Genomic DNA, 20,772 nt, shown 5'->3' with positions numbered 1-20,772 from the left:
TTGTGCCTATAGTGAAGGTGTTAAAATACCTGTAAATAGTCTTTTTACTTTCTGCTTTGTGGGATGAGAAATGGAGAGAGTGAGCAAAAAGGGTCTTTGCAAATGGCATCACTTCATGCAGCTGAATCCATGCTCTGCAGAAACTGAACCAGAAAATCACAGAGTATCTTTGGTTGGAGGATACCTCCAAAACCAGCTAGTCCAACAATGTTGCTAACTAAACTTTTCTTAAATGTTTTTGGTTGTTTTTTTTCATAGGAAATGGCATATTATTTTATCTCTTCTGCTTGTATAAGCAAGAAGATTTCTCAACCACTGTGGAGAGAGGAGGAAGGGACTTGCTGAGTGTTGCATCTGTCAGACAGTTCAGCCTCATAGAGGCATATCTGCCTTAGTAGAAGACAGAGACAGATATACACTTGCCTTCATAACTCTGAGGCAAGAGCTTCCCCATGGACAAGCAAGTTGAATTTCCATTTTAGCACAAAAAAAATGTTTTGATTGAAGCTTAGCCCCCTGTTTCATGTGAGCAGTGCTGTTACCCCTTCATATCTTTACACTGAATCTTGACACAAACACTGTAACTTCTGATGTGTATTTGTTCATTGAAGAAGATGAAGAGTGTAAGGGAAGGAGAAAGTGTATTGATCTGTTATTATAAGGCAAGCAAAATATATCCCTGTTTTCATGAAGATGTTATGAAGAAATCTAAGTTCATAAGCTTTCCATTTGTTGACCGTGGAAGTAGAAGGAAAGCAATGTATTCCCCTCTTACCTTTGCCAGCAGAAGGACTACTGCAGTGCAAGAATGCAGGTAGTATCAAAGAGCAGGGAAGTTGCCTGATTCTCAATTTTAGCTGCTCATATTCTGAATTTTGAGATATGGCTGTGTTGACCAAAAAATGACTTTTTTATATTTCAGAACAGTAATAATATTAATTATTGATGCAGTTTAAACCTCACATTCCAAGAGAGAAGCTACATAGTGCCTTAGCTAAAATGTAGGAATTCTTTTGATACAAATAAGCTGTACTTGTGAGAATAAGTCTACAAATACTTCCAGAATAGCTGTGTTTGATATTGATACACTGATAAAAATGTATTTCTTATGCAAACTGCAGCTTGTAAAACTTAATGGAAGAAATAAACCAGAAATACAACATACAGGGAGCCATGAACTTTCTGGGTTTGTGCAACCACATTCTACAAATTACACATCTTGCATATTTGTCTTTTACTTAACACAGCAAAAGTTTGTGCCTCACTTCTTTATCTGCTGGGCAGTCTTTATCTGGCTGGAGTTAAAGCAGTACTGAGGAATTTGTTGGTAAGATGCTTGACCTGCAGCACAGTAAGACACTGGAATGCAGCTTGTATTTGTTAAAGGGAGCGTGTCATTTCTCTGTGCAGGCTGTCTGACCAGGCACCTCATTGCAGCCTCTAGATGGCACCCAGATGTCACGTTGTTACTAGAAACTACAACACCTTGGCCAACACGTTTTATCTTGGCCCAACATTTCTGCTAAGTTGTGTGTGGTAGTACGAATCTTAATGTCCAAGGACAGAAATATGGTCTATAAGTGTTTTCTTGTTGGAATTGATTTATTGAATCAGAGAAGCTGTGTGGAGTGCAGCAGCCCCTGTTTGTGGCATTTTTCTGCTGGTAATCCTGTACTTACCAAGTGTCATGAGACAGCTTCATGGTAGAGGCCCAGATTTAGCTCTGGGGCCAGGCTGTTGGGATCTAATGTCGAAGCACTCACTGAACAGAAAGAGAGCATGGTCTCTCAAGTTGGCAAGAGGGGGAAACACATTGAGACTTTAGCAGTTTTGATGCTGTGATGATGTTTAGATACTTCACTGATTCTGGGCATTGTTTTGCCATTGGTTCCAGCCCCTTTTACCTTTTGTCTTCATCTGATGCTATCCACCTGCAGTGGTGGTAGTTGAGAGCCTTATGCAATTGCTCACACAGTTTTGCAGATTTTGGAATTGCTTAACCATTTGGAGGTTTTTCCAGTGAAGGCACTAAATACACTTATGCAGACCGTGTTTGCATGTTGTTTCTTCATGCCACTAGTTGTTAGTGCAGTGCAGGTTCTTACAAATCAACAGAATTTTCTTCGAGATCTTTTTCAGCAAAATGTAACTGCAGTGTTTGGGAGCAATGAAAAGCTCATTCATCTCTTGCAGAAAAGGAAGATATGTTTTAGTGTCTTTTCAGTGACTTTACATATGAATGGCTCTGTATGTAAAAATGTTACAGCTGAAGGATGGAGACCCTTGCAAACAGTGCTGTTCCTGTGTATAGATGATTAATGAAACATCTGGGTCACTAAACTGGTGAAGGATTTCATGCCAAAGTTACTTTTGGATGCCTGTACATATCTGCATGGGCTGAAGCAAGAACCTCCAGGGGAAGTTCTGGTTTTCTGATCCATTTTTGAATTCTGTTTCCTTTTGTGCAGTTAAGATGCAAATGTTTGTGTCCTGCATCAAAAACTGAACGTTTTGCAACTAAAATATCTTCATTCAGTGGTTATATAATGCTTCTCACACTACCTGAACAGGGTTCCATTTCTGATGTCTTTCTGAGTGCCTATTGAGATGCCAATTGTGCACAGAGCAGAATCAGTCTGAAGGTTCAGAACCACTGCTGACCACAGCACTGCTTCTCAACAATCCCTATCAAGGTGCAGTGCTGCATCTGCTCTTATTCATACTGGTTTGCTCTTTATAAATATCTGTAGCACTTAAAAAACAGTTCAGAAAAACTGTTTTTCTGCTGACTGAGAAACCAAAGTTCTGAAGTTTTTCTGGTTGATATAATTATATATGGCTGCATCCAATGATAGCAAGATAGATCAATAATGTCAGCTTCATCCTGTTTTCTTGGCACTTTTCAGAGAGTGAAAGAGATGCAAGAGAAGAATGGGGAGGAGGAGCTTTGCTTTCCTCTGCCTATTTTCTGTGAAGTGAAAAAGCCTCATTTTATTAGTTTATTTCATATTTATTCCAGTCTTCTGACTGTTTATCTGCTTTGAGATTGAAGAAATGCATAAACACACAATTCTGTCCATGGGTTCTGAGGGTTTGCTCAAGAAGCCTTTCCAGGAAAGACTTTTTGACTTTTGAAATTTCCAATGCAATCTCATGGAAATTAAGGGCATTCAGGCTGTTGTCTAATCAGCAACCTAGCTGAGGATCACTGCCACATGTCTACTCAGGTCTCAAGCCTGTGATTGGCTCTACTGGGAAGACAGGGCTATATGAGCTTGCTCATTGTAATTTTCCCCCTTTCTGCTCCAAATGAGTCCTTTAGACTAAATTTTTACAGAAACGAAACAAAGCACTAAACCACAGAGAATTAGTCTCAGGAATCCTAAAAAAAATACACACACGATGGTTTGGGAGGAAATTAAACTGCATATAACAGGTGGCCTCCCAGGGGCACTGAAAAGTCAAAGACCCATAGGAGAAGGTAAAAATGGCACCATCTGCACGTTGTTTGCCCTGTTAGAACTTCTTCCCTGGTCGTCATGGGAAGCTCACGAATTTCAGGTTTAATAGAGGTCATCTTTAGGTTTCCTTTCTTTGTAAGACAGAGGGCTCTGATAGAGTGGGAACTGAAGATCCTGTGTCCTCTGGCTCCTCAGGAGAACTCCATCCCAAGTACATCTGGTAAAGCAGGCCCCACCGGCCTGATTCTGATGCTGACTCTTCCCCTTAGCAGCACTGGGGGCACATGCTTAGTACTGGTCCCAGTCCAGGAATGCTGGTTGACATTAATTGATATTCTTCATAACCAGAATTTCTTTCCACATCTCCCACAAGGTATGGATGTAATTGTGGGGCCTTTACTTCTTCTTTAGTTGCATGATTTTGTCTAATACACATTAAACCCAAATAGTTAATTTGGAAGGGATCACAATATGAATATCCATACATAGCTATGCTTGGAATGATAGATGGACTACAAGGAATCTCTGTGCTTTTTTTTTTTAAATTTAATTCATAATTATCCTTGGAGACAGTTTGGTATCTTGCCTGAATGGTTTTTGCCTTAGTTTATTGCCATCTGTAAATTTGTGTTCGGAACACTGTTGAAGAGGCAGTGCTGTTACTGCGGAACAGCTGCTGCTGTACTTGCTGCTGTGTGAGCCAGCTGCTTGCAGTTTATGCTGCTCCATCATGATCTGAAAATGCTGGTCTGTGCTGCTTTAATGCTGGTCATTTCTGTCCTGGTGACAGTGGGATTTGCCATCATTAAAGGACCTCAATTACATGTATCACTGATTGCATACAGTCAAGGACACGCTGCTCTGCTGGTTGCATGACTCATGTTGCCATTATAGTGCAATTTGGTTTAATGGTGTAAAAGTGATTTTTGGGTTTGTTTTGAAGCACTGAATCCTCCCTCTCCCTCATCCATTCAATTTATATTTTCCTTCTTCTGTCAAGAGAAAATACCAATCTTCTTACTGAGACTCCCTTTTGGAAGTAACCCTAGTGCCTTCCTTTTTCCAATTTAACCTCTATGTTTTGGAGTCCAGAATCAGAAATTCTGTGACATATCCTTTGATTTGATTTGGAATTTGGCTTCCCATATGAGGACTTCCTCTGTGACAGATCACCCTGGTGTAGGTGACATTCAGCTCAGGCCAAGGGACTTTATGTTCTAGTTTGATGGCTGGCATTCACTTGTGGTTGAGAGTTTTGTAAGAAACGTTTTTCGTTTTTCATTTTTCATTAACTCAGTTTTCAGATCTTGAAATGTGGTAATCATTCTGATGACTGTTATCAAGGCCTGCTTAAAGAGACACCCCACATCAGGGTTAAAGGCTATTATTAAGAAAATCTTGCTGTGATTTATTTTCTATTTTAAACTCAAGAAATATCTAGGTTTCTTTCTGATATTTAAAGAAAATAAGATTGAGAGAGTCTCCCAGGGTAGCTGTCTGGAACAAAGACATTTCCTAATATTGATGGTGTGATTTTGATCTTTCTGCTTTCAGACAGTGATTTAGATGTGTTCTGATAACTAATACGTGTAGTGCTCCTGGTATAAGCCTTCTGAAAAGTGATCAAAGACTTCCTTCTCCTTTGGTTTAGGCTCTGGTATGGTTAGCATAGTTATTCAGCTACAGAAATGGTCTGCATATATTTATGTCACATTTCTGTAATTTCTGTAATCACATAAATCTTCTTTAATCTGAATATGGATTAATTAGAGATTTTAAATCTATTGGCAAGGGATGATTTCCATTTGACTTATCTGAATGCGAAATGTGTCTTGGTACTGGGCTATAAAAGATATGTCCAAAAGTAAAATGCTGGCCTCTCTGTAATTACATATTAAAATGAAAACAAATATGAATAAAGAAATTTTAAAAACAAAAAGCAAAAAATAGAACACCTCAAGTTCATCAATAAGTAAAACACCAAGTATAATTTCCAAAGACATCAGTGTGTATTAAATTGTCTTCCTCACTACTTTTCTAATAATAATTCATGCTACCCTGCTGCTTTGAGAAATCATTGCTAAGCCATTCTTTTCTGTTTATTCGTAGACCCCAGAGCCAGTTGAAAACTACATCAGTGAAGGAGAGTTTGAAGATGATCTGAGTTCTTCTACCCCAAGCACAACAGAGCTGGAGATACGTGGATCCAGCCAAGAAACAGATGAAGATTATTTTGAGACCGTGTCACATCAGAGTGGATCTTTGTCAGATGTAAAAACTGAGCCTTATGAGAGTGTATCAGACACAGAATCTGTTTCTAGTGATGTAACTGGGGACACTTGCTTGGACTCAAACAGCCTTCTTACTGAAAAAAAGATTCTGTGCTGTAGTCTTCTTAAAGCAAATGCAGAAACAAACTTCCATGAACTTAAGTGCTCAAGGCAACCAGAATTTACCCAGCAGGTGCAGTTAGAAGCATCCTCAAACTTAACAGCAGCACTAAGGAAAACTGAACTTTTCGTGAAATCTGTCGAGTCAGAAGGTGAAGAATTGAGTGATGAAGATCTAACATTAACTGGTGGTATTTCCACCAGAGAGAACCAAGTCAGTGAAGAGGGCATTATATCACAGACAAGTAGAAGGTTTGTAGCAGCATTGCAAAATAAAGCAGAGTCTGAGAGCGTAGCAGTGCAGTCCTGTACCAGCTCAGTACCTACTGCAGATGATATTACAGGACAGAAGAAAGGACCTGCAGCATTAAGCACTGCGTGTTTCAAAGCAAACTCAGAAAGTTGTTTGACTTTTCCTGAGGTGTGGAAATTTTCCTTCCTGTCAGATGCAGCATCAAGCTCTAGTTTGCCTAATCTTCATTTTGAAACAAATGGACCTAACTGTAGGATTTACACAGAGGCATCTGACTGTAAGTGTGATTTAGATTCTATGTCCAGTGTAAAATGCAGCAGGAGGAACTCAGTTGGCAGTAAAGAAACTACAGGTAGAAGGATAAAACATGGGAGTACAGAGACCATGTTTACATCAGATTCATTCTTTTACCAGACTTATTCAAAATCACAAGTACCACTCACTAGGTCAGAGATTACAGAAAGTAAAACATGGCACAGTGTACCAGAAAATATCAGTGCTCAAAGCAAGACAGAATATGTGGGAAACTGTATTCATCTGACAGACAAATTTAGATGGTCATGTTCCAGAATACATCTTCAAAGCCTGGATTTGGGATACACTTGGAAAAATGTAGGAAAGGTACCTGTAAGCCCTGAAAAGGCAATACAAATTGAGGACAAATTTGGCATAAAAAGATCTCTTCTTAATACTGGCATAGGCTCAAATGAGCCTCAGCTTTCTCAACCAGTAGGTTCTCCCCAATGTGTTGATTATTATTTGCACCATAAATCAGAGACATGTGGCCTTACTGCAGAAGCAGCAGGTACAAGTTTATCTTCTACACAGATTGATGCTTGTGAATGTAATCTGAAACCAAAGGAGACTTCATCTGCTCTGGGCTGTGAGCCAGTGATCATAAACACTGAAGAACATATAAATAATGACCAGTACAGAGCTGAACGAGATCTGGAAGCAGACAGATTCCCTTGTGATATTGATGTTGAATCTGGCATTGGTGACACTGAGAACCTAGCAGCTTGTCATGTAGGTTTTCCTGCTATTGTGGAAAACAGAGATTGTGATTCTTCTATACACTGTGTTTCCACTGGTAGAATACATCAGAGAAGTTTGAAAGAGTCTGAACTGCCAGGTATGGAGATTGTGGTAGGGGAAAGATGGGAAAATGATTCTTCTAACCATGATGTTGGTTGGAAAGTCCAAGAAACCCCATTGCAACTAGGTGGCAGTAACATTGGGGCAGAGCACAAAGAGTCAATGCAGCAAAGTTCAACTTGCAAAAGTGGTGCCTCAAAGAGTCACTCTGAGCTAGTAACAAATGAACATGCTCCTCATGAAGGAAAGGATAAAGACAATGTCTTTACTGTCGAAGTGACTCCCAGATCAGATTATCTAAACCAGAGAAGGCATTCTATGACTGTTCCAGAGTTAAAGCCTGCCCTAATTATAGTATCTGTAGAGCAGAAAGGATTGCAGTCCAAGACACTGAATGATAACCTTCCTATTGAATCAGTGACTGAAACATTGAGAAATGTAGTGAGGAGGGATTTGTTTTCTCCTCAAACTGTCAGCAAGCCTCATGAGGAAGTAGAGAGAGTTCTGAGTGAAAGCTGTAGCTGTGAAGAGCAAATTCTAGCCAACCATGCTGTTCTTGGTAGTGCAGAGGTACTCTCTGGTAGGGATACAGCTGAAGAAAACCCAGAAGTTTCAGAAGAGACAAGAGATAAAACAGATGCAGTTTCATCCTCAGGGCTCACCTGTAATAATTCCTGGGTAACGAGTGAAGAAATGGAATTCAAGAGTGTTCCTGTACCACTGAACAATGATACACCCACTGCAAGAGGTCAGGCAGATCAGTGTGAAGAAGCATACAGCACCTGGCATAGCAAAAGTGATGGTATGATCTCTGATAAAGAGCCCTGCAGAGCAAAGACTGGGTTTGAGTTAGAGACAGAACAGTTCAGAAAGTCACAGGCTGAAAGAGAGGATAAGCAGGTATCTAAGGAAGAGGAATTCAAAGCACATGAAATCAGAGAGGAAGTCTTGTGTATGGCTAGTGCAGCAACACTGGAAATGTGCAGTGTAAGAAATTTGTGTCAGGGAGATGGTACTGATGTGGACCTTCAAGAGCCCATCATCGTCTCTGAACAAGCAGTAGGTAGGCAAGGAAGTAAAGGCTGTAATCATTCAAAGGAAGAAGCAGGTAATTGTGAAGAACTTTCTCCTAGTGAAGGAAAGGAGAACTTTCCTTCAGAAGACACACCTAGCCCTAGCAAAGATGGTACGCTGAATCTAGATGAGTCTTATGTCTTTAACTATTCTGTGAAAAGGGATACCCGTAATGCTTGCATGCTGGGCCTAGATAACATAAGTACCTGCAGCACTAACAGCGAGGAGATGGAGGAGAATGCATCTAACATCCTGGGAAGTAGCAGCAGTCTCTATAAAACTATGCAAAAGCCAACAAAGAATGGGAATAGTGGTAAAGCTTCCAGGTTTTTAGTGTTCTCAAAAATGACATCGTTCAGGAAAACTAAGCCCAGTACAGCAGAAAATCAGGGAAATAGCAGTTTCTTCAGCAGCAAGGTAAAGTTGGAAGAACTGGATGCTGGGAAAGAGAATGAAGACACTGAAAGTTTACAGTCTTTCAAAAGTTGTTCATCTGGTTCAGCTTTCCACAGGAAGGAAAGCTACACCTCTGAGTGCTCTGATGATGATGATTTATTTTATGAGAGACCTGCAGGATTATTCAACAGAATGAGCCTGAGGAAGGCTTCTGGCTCTGGTCGAATATTAATGGAAGACATAGATACAAATTCAACTTCTCCCACACTGGCTGCTGTTAAATATGCAGTATCAGGTTCAGCTGGAAACAATGACAGTGAACCTGTAGAGTATGCTGGAATTAGGAAATCGTTCCCTGAAAATGAATACAAAAGAAACAAAACCCCTGAGGCTAAGAAGTTTAGGACAAGATTGGCTTTGGCACACAAATCTCTCTCAAGCTTATTTGAATCCAAATCTCCAGAAAAGGAAAATACTGAGCAGAGTTCAAGAGTATCACTGAAAAATGAAAAGGAGAAAGCCAAATTTCGCCAGAGTGCCTGGAAAACTTTTCTAAAAAGCAAGGAGGCAGATGGACTAAAAAGGCCTGTCTTAGCAAGTTTATCACCAACACAGGAGAGCCTGAATGCAGCCAGCTGCCATGTAATGAGAACAAAATCAAAAGAGCAACAGGATAGTCCTGATAGAAACACATTTTTCAGAACAGAAACAGCTAATGCCCTCTCAACAGACACCAACTATTTTGACACTTCTGTGCAGCCTGTTGGTGTCTCTTCACCTGCAAGTACGTCAAGAAAGCGAACACAGTCCTATGACACAGGGATGAGATACTCACCAAGTTCAGACTGTGATGAACAGCAGGAGGCTCTGAGCAGCAGTTTAAATACGTCTTTAGAGGAATACTGGGCAAAAACTCCGGTTAGCCCTACTGACTCACAGTTGACATTTAATCAGTCAAGTCCATCATGTCCCCAGCTCTCAAACTCTGATGGTAAAGACATGCCTTGTAGGCCCATGAGTCCTAAACCACAGAGTCCACGATCTGCTTCGCCACACAAGAGTTTCCGCTATCCTGGAAGAATATATGCTGCTTCAATGTTGTCTCTCGGGAACAGCTCCACAGTTGAAAACAATTTGGAGGCTCCTGAGAGACCAAAAACACTGAAACCCAGAGGTAGTCTCTTACTTTCTGTACACTCACTGGACAATGAATACCAGAGGGATGACAGTGGCATAAGCAGTCAATCTCAGATCAGCTTAAACACAGCTTCTTCCACTAGTGACATGGTCCAAGATGAGGTGAGTTGTTGCTTGGGAATGATCAGGTGGTGGGTTTGCAATATTTTGGTTTAAAACGGTTTAGGAATTCCAGTGAAACTCTTCACTTGCTTTAAGAACACACAGGTTAGATGGGTGCTTAAATATTTCTCTTTGTCTAAGTAGCGATACTTAATTGTTCTGTTGCTGTTCAAGATAATATGAATTGCTGCACTGTCGAAGGGAGGACTTACCACAAAAACCTCAAGGAATGGAGTCATCAAAACATGCCAATATGCCTCAGACAGATGACACAAACACCACTCTCTGTTCAACTCCAGTTTTCACTTGGGTCTTACCTCTCTTAAAATCAGGCAGAGACTAGTCTTCTAACTGGTGTATAGTAAATATGCTTCTCTAAGTGAAAGGCAGCATAGCATTCCCATTGCTAGCAGTTGCTTTTGCTTTTTAAGAAGTAAAATCTTTTTCTTTAGACAACAAATACATGTCTTTCAAAGTTGGTTGAAATGCTCCTTGGGAGGTCATCTAATCCTGCCTCCTTCTTCAGACAGGACTAGTGGTAACACCAGATAGACAAAAACATGACTTTGTCTAACCAAGTCTTTAAAACCTCCATTGCTAGAGATTTTACCATCACTCTGGGAAATGTCTTCATCAGGAATTTTTTTTTTTTCCCCTAATGCCCAACCATTATGGCCATTGTCTTTTGGCATTGTCTGGCACTACTGAGAAAACATTGGGTCCACCATCCATGTACTGCCTTTAGTACCCTCCCATAATCTTGAATGAACCCAACATATTCCAAATTAATTTTTTTTTGGTGGATTGGTTCATTTTGATTTGGTTGGTTAGTGTTTTGTTTTGTTTTGTTTTGTTTTGTTTTGAAGGTAGTGCTGTCTGGAATCTAAAGAAAAATTTCCATGGCAGCTTGAGAAGTGAGAGCTGTAGCACTGGAATTGCTGTGGGCAGGAGGGGAATCTCTGTGCTCAGATTTTCCTTTTTTTCCTTTTTTTTTTTTTTTCCCATGTGCATCAGCTTAACTTATAAACTTATGTTCTGGTTTGAGGCCAGGCAAATCCCCTCTTGCCCCCGAAAGGGTCAAAAGAATGACACATAAATGGACTGCAAAAGTGGTGGAAAGTTTAAATGGAAAGCAGTAAGTGTTTTACAGAAGCTACAAAGCATAGTGACAAAAGAATCCCAAAGCATACAGAGTCCCCTATAGCACACCCAAAAGCCTCCCAACACTTCCCATCTGTCCTCCTGAGGGTACACCCAAAACCCTCAGGGCTCTTTCTTCCCCTCTAACTGCTATGCTATTCTCAGGCTGGACAGGTCTGAGACTGCCCCTCCTCTCCTTCTGCTCCTGGCATCGGGCTTAGCCAGGCCTAAGAGGCCTTGAGATAACTCCCCCACTGTTACCCAATAGGGAGCAATTCCCACAGGATCAGAGAGGGAAGAAAGAGGAAGAGAATGACTTTGCAGATAGATTTATAGGGCGCAGGATATTATGGGTATGAAATATGCCATTTTCTGTGTACTGGGTTGGACACTCTGGACAGCAGAGGTATAGCTTACGTGGCAGTAACAGGAGGCACCCAGCCTAAACTGCCACAACTTAATACTGGAGGCCACATTCCAAACAAGAGAATTCAGTGTTACCCCAGCCTAGGAAAATGCAAGATACTTGGACTCTACATGTTAACAACAGATGAAGCCTCTCAGTATGAATAAAATCTTTGATCTGTAAATGATAACCCCAAAAAGCATCTAGGAAAGAGTAGAGACATGAGGCATATGTAAAGCTTTGAATAGGCAAGCCTACCTCCTATAACCTAACTGTTAGGTGCAGAAATTATTGCTTAAATTGATTAGCTAATTTAAAGGAACACATGAAAAATTTAAACTATATAAAAACAGCTTAACTTTCCTGATTCTTCTGGAGGCTGCAGAATATGACATCTGAAAATGGATCAACACAGCTGGAGCCTAGAAATTAATGTAAATGTCCCAGCTTTCAGGTCACAACATCTAATCTATTCAAGCAGATAGGGCTTTTATTTATTCCCATTTTTATGACGTTGTCAAATGAAGTAGAACTGCACCCTGGATTTTCTAAGTGAAATTGTTTTTTTCAGGAATCTCTGAAAATAAAACAGAGACATTTGGCATAGTATATTTGCAGTGTTAAGCCTTTCCAACATAGTTATCATCTAAACATGAAGGATGGTCTTCCATGTATGTTGCTAAGTAAAGAGGTGATAAAATTTTTAATGGTGGGTTTGAAGAAAAGTCCTTTTCTATTCCACAGCAGTAATGAAATTTGCAAAAAAAACCCCCAACATAATTGTGAAGTTCCTTGAGCTCACTTTGTAATGTGTACTCAGTGATTGCAATGTGTGTATATTCTCCAAGCCCCCAACCAAGTACTTTTCCAGTGATAGTGTGGTGCCAAACTGTGCCAGATCAGCTTGCTCCTGACACGTCTGGCTGCCACACTGTTAAGTGACCTTGCTTAGCCTGATGGAGCACAGACCAGCTCTGATATTCCCTGTCAATGGTTAACATTCTCCAGGACAAAGACTTGGAGCTGAAAACAAGACAGAACAGTTACCAGTTTGGTGCTGTGTCAGGACCTTCAATACATGGTTAATTAATCTGCTTTTGGTATCATAGAATCATAGAATCAATAAGGCTGGAAAAGACCTTAGAGATCACCAAGTCCAACCTATCACCCAACACCTCATGACTAACTAAACCATGGCTCCAAGCACCACATCCAATCCCTTTTTGAACACGTCCAGGGACAGTGACTCCACCACCTCCCTGGGCAGCACATTCCAATGGCCAATCTCTCTTTCTGGGAAGAACTTTCTCCTCACCTCCAGCCTCAACTTCCCCTGGTGCAGCTTGAGACTGTGTCCTCTTGTTCTGGTGCTGCATCTACAGTGCTACTTAAATACACTTGGAAGCTGATATATTTAGCATTTTCAAGGGTTAGGAAATCAAAGCAAAATGAGGTAGAGTAAAAAAAACCTGAAAGATGCAGGGCGATGGCAATTAAATTTTACTTACATAATTGCGTTACCCTGCAGGCAAGCATGAACTGTCTTACTATGCCACATGTTTAGTATCTGTGCAAGTTCTCTTTGCTTCTCTCCAATATGATGAGGTTAGACACAGAATATCAGCAGAATACACTTCCCTTTTTCATAGCACCTAGTAGATAAGAAGCATTTATGGTCTTAGTTGTTACAAGTGGTGAAGAAGAACTGGTCTGGGTTTATTTGTTTATTGAGAGTAGACAGGAAATGCCTGAAGTAATTTAAAGGTTGTTGTATCTGGGTTCTTCAAATAAACTCTGAGAAACTGGAGAGATACTACTGTTAGGACACAACAGTTCCTTATGAAAAGAGGCTCATGAGATCATTCCTGGGCGTTGTTATCTCCCACCTTAACCATTATTGATTTTTAACAATGGTGCCACCTGGAATAGTAGTTAGATGCCTGAAAGCATGCTTGATTTCAAATTGTTCCAGTGCAAAGGTTGTAATTTTGTGCAAGCACTTGTTAAAAGAGGGAAGTGAAAAGCTGTGCAGTTCCTTGCTCTTGGCCCAAAATCAAGCAAATAAAATGGAGAGCATAAAAAGCACATCAGGAAGCATAGGGCTCAATCTATCAGACCTGCAGGCATCTAGGAGGCCTTCTCACACAGTGTAGCTGAAGCAGTCAGAAAGGCACAGGCAGACAAGACTGATCATTATTGTATTTTCAGAGACACTGTCTGTCCTTGTAAATAATATTCTACAGACAGAGTGACCTAAATCCCACTAGTAATGTTATTGTAATATGGCATGCAGAATGAGGGTGGAAAGGGCATTGCCCTATGCAGAGGGAGTGTGTATTACACTCTCAGAGGACAGCAGAGCTGCTGCTTCAGGGTGAAGCACCTCTAAATCTGTGGAGAAGGCTGAATGATAAGATTGGCTGAATAGTTCTGGTGCTAGATAGCTGAGCTTTATCATCTTCTTACCACTTCTCTGAAGAAAACAAAATTTCCAGCCAACAAACCCTGTGTTTTCACCTGTTGTCTGTAAAACAGGAGTCTAAACAGCAATGCCAAACACCACCTGAAAAGAGGCCAAATGAGAAATGGGTTCCCCATCGCAAAAGGAGGCCCCCCCAGGCTTCACCATCCCCACACCCTGTATCCACCTGTGAGAGCAAAGCCTGGAGGCTTTCTTTCCTTGCACCAGATGAAAAAGCCAAGGAGATTCCAGAGAGGAAGAGGAAGAGACCTAAACCTCTCTATAAGTGCTTCAGCTTTGATGATGTTTGGATGGAGAGGAACCAAAAAAGGAAGCTAGAGAAGGAGACACAGCCAGAGAAAGGGATTCAGTTGCGACACCTCCCAGAGGACCAGTTAAAAGTAAGAAACTTTTCACCATCCTCCTCATTCTCTGGCACTGTCTTCCTCTCTGCTCCAGCTGCATCTTTCTACTGTCAAGATAATCCTGTCCTTGTACTTTATCTGGTACCATTTCTGCCTGCTTATATTTGGTCTTGGTAGTCTGTGGAGACTGATCAGACCGTAGACTAGTGCATAAGTGATGATCTTTAAAGGTGGTGGGCTTTTTAGTCACTGTGAGCAATTCTTGTCTCATGCCATGTTGGACAATAGGATGCAAGAGCATCAGATTGTTCTGTGAGCTGAACGATGGGGGAGCAGGCAGCCCATCAAAGTTGCCTTGAATCAATAAAAATTAAACTGATGATATCTCCTGTGGTGCCTTGTGGCATTGCTGTATAACTTTAACAAGGAATGTCTAAACTAGACTTCCCTTGAATCTAATGCCAGCCCCATGTTTCCTACTGAGAGAAATTCCTGCTGTGAAGTGCTCAAAGAACAATGCCACTGGGGCTTTAGCTATTAGTATTCTCCTCTCCACAGGGGCAGACATTTAGTTCAGTGTTCTGATTGCTTGTGACAAACTTTGTGGCTGTTGTGACTCACACTGATGGCATCTGTTACTCTTGGATCCAGAGATGAAGTCCGTTCCCTTCAGGGAGAGCTGTGAATCTGTATCCAAGAGCCAAATTTAGCCTTCATACACATAAAGAACTTCTGGGGGAAAAAGATGTAAGACAGAAGGACAGTTCATGCAGTATCTGATGATAATATGGAGGAAGCTTCTGAGCACCCTTGAAATCAAGTAGCAGATATTCAAACAAAAGCTTTCCTCAGGGTTTTCTGTTATGATCTTTCTGCATTTATTTCCCTTTTGCTGTGTTGTCCTTGTTGTCTATTTCTGTTTGTTCTTGCATCAAAATGACAACATCTGAGGGGAACTGAGGCTCCAGTCCTATCACCACTTCAGCACATGCTTGAGCATACGTGCACAAATCGTTGTGTGCATGGTGAGGGAAAAGCATCCACCTGACATAGCTTAGCTTGTCTACTATGGGTTGCTGGCAGTAAACCTGCTGCTTTGTACCCATCTGCTGGGGACAGCCTCCCAGGAAAGCTGAGAGACACCTGGGGCAGAAAGCCAGGCCAGTTCCAGAAATGATTTCTGAAAAACCGCCTGCTCTCCTCCCTTTTTCAAGAAAAGGGGCTACAAGTCTGTGCTATTCTGTACTTGTAGGGCTCCTATTTTGTATGTATAGGCCTCTTCAAAATATTGCCAGCTGTTGCTCAGATGAGTGCTGGGTATGATTCTATGGTATGTTGCCTACTCTCTATTCAGTGTGGATGCTTCCCTGTCTCAGCCCCATATTGGCTTGTGTGTTACTGTGGTTCAAGTGAGCATGGACCAAGCCATGGCTGGTGGGTCAAACTCGGTAGGAACAGGAGACATGCTGTTTAGCCTAGTTATTTTCATAACCAGAATAAAGACAGAGGTACTTGAGCAAAAGTCTTGGCATCTTCTAAAAGCTTAACACTAGATTCTTGAAACCCATGTATCTGTATCTAGGGCCTTGCAACGTGGAAGATGCTGGAGACCTGTCTCTGTATGTATGTGCATGTAGCTATACTTGCAGATGGGCCCATAATTTATAAAACTCTGATAGTGAGCTCCAAAAGCTGAAGATGCTGGTAACACCCCTTTGTGGTGTTATCTGTGGAGAGTTTTCCATGACCTGGCAAGATTATGGATGCCAGGACTAGCTAAAGCTCATCCCAGCCCACTTCTCATAGAAATAAATGTGTATTTTGTGACTTGGTTCAATAACATTTTGCTAATGACAGCACCTTGGATGATTAGAATTACAGGTGGGGGCTCAGCCCCGCTACTTTGGTTATATTGGAGACAATGAGTAATGCTCCTGAGGCATATGTATGTTGTTCGGACTTGTTTGTTTGTTTTGGGGTTTTTTTGGTGTGTGTGTTGGATTTTTTATTTTCTTGGGTTTGTTTGTTTGTTAAATAAATAAATAAATCGTGTGACTTTTCTACCTTGTGCAGAATTGTGAGTGCTTAGTGCTGTATAGGCATGAAACAAGCTAGGGAAAATTAATCCCTGGCTTGCATAGGCTCAGTGATAAAGAGAAGCCAACAAAGCATGATAAAAATATTTCTTACAGTTCCTTGACAAATGTGGATAGAGTTGGAAATCTAACCCATGCTGCAGGGCATGTTGGCCAGAACTGAGGCCATTAGTGCTTCTAAGAAGAGTGACCAGTTACCTCAATGACTTCCCCTGCAGCCATCAGCTCACACAGCTTGAATGCTGTCTGCTCTGCTGATTGACTGCACATTTTGATGCTGCAGGAAAGCAGCTTCTCCTTTAAGCATTTGCACCCTTACTTTCAGGTGCAAAAATTACCTCTAAATTGTAATCAGCTGCATAATGACTGGCAGCTGCTCTGTGCTCCTTGAGGTGTCCTCACTGAACCTCACCTGTCTGGGGGGCTTCTGGGCTTGAGGCAGTGTTTTGCTTCATTCTTCTTTAGCTAGTAGAGGTGAGTAGAAAATATGCAGTAACATGGAGCTGTTTTTTACTGTTTTGGGTGGTTGCAGTATGTTATGGTGGATTGACTGCTTTTGTGGGTAGGCCAAGAGAGCACAATACTAAGGTTTTTTGGCACAAGGGTTAGAATTCAATGGCTGTTTCCTATATGCCCACATGACTGCATTTCTTGGCCTATGTTTTTTGTGTATAATAGTCACCATGTAGCTTCTTTTTCCTATTGTGTTTTATTCTGTCTTTGCAACTCTACTCCTGTCATAACACTGGCTCATTCATACTCCTAAGTGTGGTGGGAGTGCTGTCACAAGCTGCAGTGTTGGAGGGTGGTTTTATAAGGATGCTAAATTCCTTTTTATAAGAAGCAAGAAATTATCACAAAAGCAGCTTTGTAAGATGTTCGTTGTCTGCTTTGATTTTGTGACTGGATCAAGGCAACTATATGGGGCTTTAGAGATCTGAAATTGCAAGTCTGATGTTTTCTGACACATGGCTGCCTTGGGATGTGTGGCTTCAGTTATGACAAGTCTTGTTGTGTTAAGTCAAGATCAGGTCAGAATACAAGGCAACATAATGCTGCAATATTGTAGAAACAACTAATAGGTCATACCAAGGAGGAATTCTTGATTTTTCAAGTGCTGGTTTCTGATACTACTCTAACGTTCAGATCGATGCATGGTGAAGTAGTAATAAGACTGGAATTTGGCATTCAGAGGGAGATAGAGAAACAGCAAGAAATTACCTTTAAACAAAAAAAAATAACCACTTGAAATACCAGTCCTAAGCAATTCTATGTACTAGTCTTTGTTTTGCTGTTTGTCAGCTTTAAATTAGAACAACCTGTGTAAATTCCCAGAGTCAAACTCAAAGCTTGACCCAGGTGTCCCTTATAATTAAATGCTACCAGTAACAAGCTGAGCAGCTTCTGATCTCTGACTTATTTTTAATGCAGTATAAATTCTCTAGCTGGAGCAGAGACAATGCCCCAAACTACTGATACGTGTAATGCTGGAATGGCAATGAGCTCTGTTTTGGAATTATTTTTGTGAAAAATATTTTAGAGATGTCTCTGAACTGCCTGTCTGCTCCTATCCTTCTCTTCCTTGTTTTGATTAAAAAGTTAAAACTTGACTGTTAAGCTTGATGCCTCTCAAGTACACAACAACAGAAGCACTGACACAGCTTCTACATGCTTTCGTTAGAGCATGGTTTCTTTACTGCCAAACAAGAGAGATTCCTAAATGTCCCATCAGAGGATTATAGCCAGAGGGGGTATATCTTAGAAAAAACCCCCTCTTTTATTTTGAAACAGAAATGAGAAACAGTGAAGATGAGACCTTTAGCTTACTGCACTGAATATGGCTCCTGGAAATCTGACTTTACCCCATCTAAAAGAAGAAAATTAAATTTTGCTGTGTGCTACCATGGTTATGAGCACTGTGGGCATCTGAGATAACACTTCAAGAGGGTAATTAACACACTATGGGGAGGGCATTGAGTGACATAAGTCTCCCCCTGTTGTGTACCTGGCAAGGCACAGATATACAACAGGGGTAAATGTCTCTCCCAGGGGCTGAACTGCTGAGCATAAGAGCACAGAAATAACCCCCTTGAACCTATAGCAGAAAATGTGAAAGAGAGAGTCTTTACTACCTCTAGTCCCTTATTTCCTCTCCTTTCCCCTGTGGGTTGGGGAAAACCCTGCCCAGGTATTGCTAACATCTCTGAACATGCCTCTTTTCTTGACTGCAGGCTGAACAGGCTTTCCCCTGTGCTATAGAAATCAAGTGATGCCTATACCTGAAATGTGCTCTGATGTGCCTGGGATTAATAAGAATGAAGTCTGCAGGTTTTTATTGTCATGGCCCTGAGGCAGTATTCTGCTTCTTAGTCTTAAACTGAACAGTAATGCATTCTCTCACCTTTCATGTAAATAACCTAGACTTTACCCTTGGCATTTTCAGAACTGTAGCCCAGTAAGTTGCCTGTTTTGCTTGATTTCATTGTCACTGGAAGAGCATGTGCTCCCGCTGGGGCATTGCTGTGGTGTTTCTCTCAGGTTAATTTGAACAGGGTTCATGCTGTCACTCAGGATATGGTGATTTGAGCCAAAGTGCTGGCTGTGTTCTCTTTGTTTAGGAAATTAAGGCCAATAAGAATAAAACAAACCAGTCATAGAGCAGCAGCACTTTCAGCTGCTTGTGCAGAGTATGGCTATTCCATGAGCTTAGTTTGCTGTTCAGTTTTGGATGTTTCAACTAATTGCCATCTTCTAAAGAAGAGGCTTCAGATCAGGGCTGGTCAGCAGGCTTTATGTCACTGGATACAGTGTAGGCTGGTAGGCGGAAGCAACGATCCTAGACAAACTCTTAGGCCTCAATATACCAAACTCTTGGTTCCATGAAGTATGGATATGTTGTAACTGGGTGTCACAATAGCAAAAGAAGGGGCAATACAGTGAGGAAAAATGGCTACAGACATGGGACCGGTGCTTACTGACCAGCTGGTCTCTCAGCTGCCTGCAGTCACTGGTATTTTCTGTATGTGCCAGCCATAGGAGGTATGTGGGAGAAAAGAGAGAGAAGGAAAAAGGAATAAAAGCATATCTGCATTATGCATCAAATTCTTCAAGTTTCAATGACTTTGAATATCTGCATTATGCATCAAATTCTCCAAGTTTCAATGACTGTGAGTATAATCTGTGTTGTTCGTTGTCAGATGATTTATATTCTTGTAGTATTTTGTCCAGTATCTTGTGATTCCTCAAGGAAGTAGTGAGGGAATACTGATCTTGTTTCCTTACATCAAACAGACATTATTTCTGTTTCAAGGTAGATGAGACAGAAAATGTTGAAAGTTTGTTGGCACAGCAAGATTGACAGAAAATACTGGTGTTGACACAGGAAAGGAGAACCTTATGTTTTGATAAATTTAACTGAAAAACCTCAAACTTTAAGCGAATGTCTGCATAGGAAAGTGCAGTTAGTCAGTGGGTGAATGTGGTATCTTTATGGCAGTGGTTTGTATGTCTGTGATTTCTTAAATAATAGATAATCTTGTCTTTGTGGTTTATTTTACCCCTGAGTTGCTGAGGCATTGGAGGTTGTAAGCTGTGTCTATACGTCTTTTCTTCCTTTAAAGCAGTGAAAGTTATTAATGAGATCTGGCAATGATATAGAGCTTTCAAATTTTCATAAAGTTCTGTAAGGTTTGTAGAACAAGCAGCCAGGCAGGGGAGAGGGTGAGAGCCTACTTGTGTCTTAAACTGAGGACAAGAATGTTGTGGCATCCATGTCCTAAATGGCTGGGGACTGGTACCGATTAATCTGTGAAGGCAGAAGCTTTAATTTCTATTCTGGTATTTAGCATGTAAATATTAGTAATAAAGTTGTAGGACACAGTTCTGTAGCTAAGGGGTGACCGGTTGAGGTGCCACTAGATACACTTGAGAAGGAGTGAAACTTTCTGTCAATATAGATATATTCGGTAATATGTGAAGTATGAGTCCAGTACCTGGTTATTCACTTCTCCTGTTCCTACTAGCTTGCAGTTTTCCTGCCTTCTCACTGTTTTCTAACTTCTCTAGCCATAACCATCCACATGTGTGTAACTATTATGCTAATAGGTACCAGGGTGGAAAGAGGCATTCTGTGATGAGTGCTGTAGTTTGTCCTACAGGGCATCTAAGCTTAATGTTCATTGTCTTTGTTTTACCTCTTGTTGCAGGCTGGAATAAGTCCATCCATCACATCTGCTGCTGCCTTTGACATCTTACCACTGAAACTCCATCCTTTTTCCCAGAGCACTCCAACAGGCTTAGACTGCATGGGCTGGAAACGGCGCATCTCCTCTCCTGG

General features: G+C 41.1%; 2 protein-coding genes across 2 annotated transcripts in view; both read left to right on the top strand.

The window, feature by feature from the left end:
* Positions 1-7,881, top strand: part of LOC128897662 (uncharacterized) — a 50,528-nt gene extending 42,647 nt beyond the window's left edge. The window contains exons 2-3 of the mRNA XM_054166525.1: positions 5,571-7,236; positions 7,763-7,881. Of these exons, the coding sequence (XP_054022500.1) occupies positions 5,571-7,236; positions 7,763-7,881 (1,785 nt within the window). The remainder of the gene's footprint in view (positions 1-5,570; positions 7,237-7,762) is intronic.
* A 20-nt stretch (positions 7,882-7,901) lies between these two features.
* Positions 7,902-20,772, top strand: part of ARHGEF4 (Rho guanine nucleotide exchange factor 4) — a 120,346-nt gene continuing 107,475 nt past the window's right edge. Inside the window, exons 1-3 of the mRNA XM_054166356.1 lie at positions 7,902-9,968; positions 14,050-14,376; positions 20,642-20,771. Of these exons, the coding sequence (XP_054022331.1) occupies positions 8,004-9,968; positions 14,050-14,376; positions 20,642-20,771 (2,422 nt within the window). The 5' untranslated portion in view covers positions 7,902-8,003. The remainder of the gene's footprint in view (positions 9,969-14,049; positions 14,377-20,641; position 20,772) is intronic.

The sequence above is a fragment of the Dryobates pubescens genome, chromosome 13, assembly GCF_014839835.1.
Source record: "Dryobates pubescens isolate bDryPub1 chromosome 13, bDryPub1.pri, whole genome shotgun sequence".
Classification (NCBI taxonomy): domain Eukaryota; kingdom Metazoa; phylum Chordata; class Aves; order Piciformes; family Picidae; genus Dryobates; species Dryobates pubescens.
The sequence above is the reverse complement of the archived record's forward strand: the minus strand, read 5'-3'. Positions and strand labels throughout refer to the sequence as shown.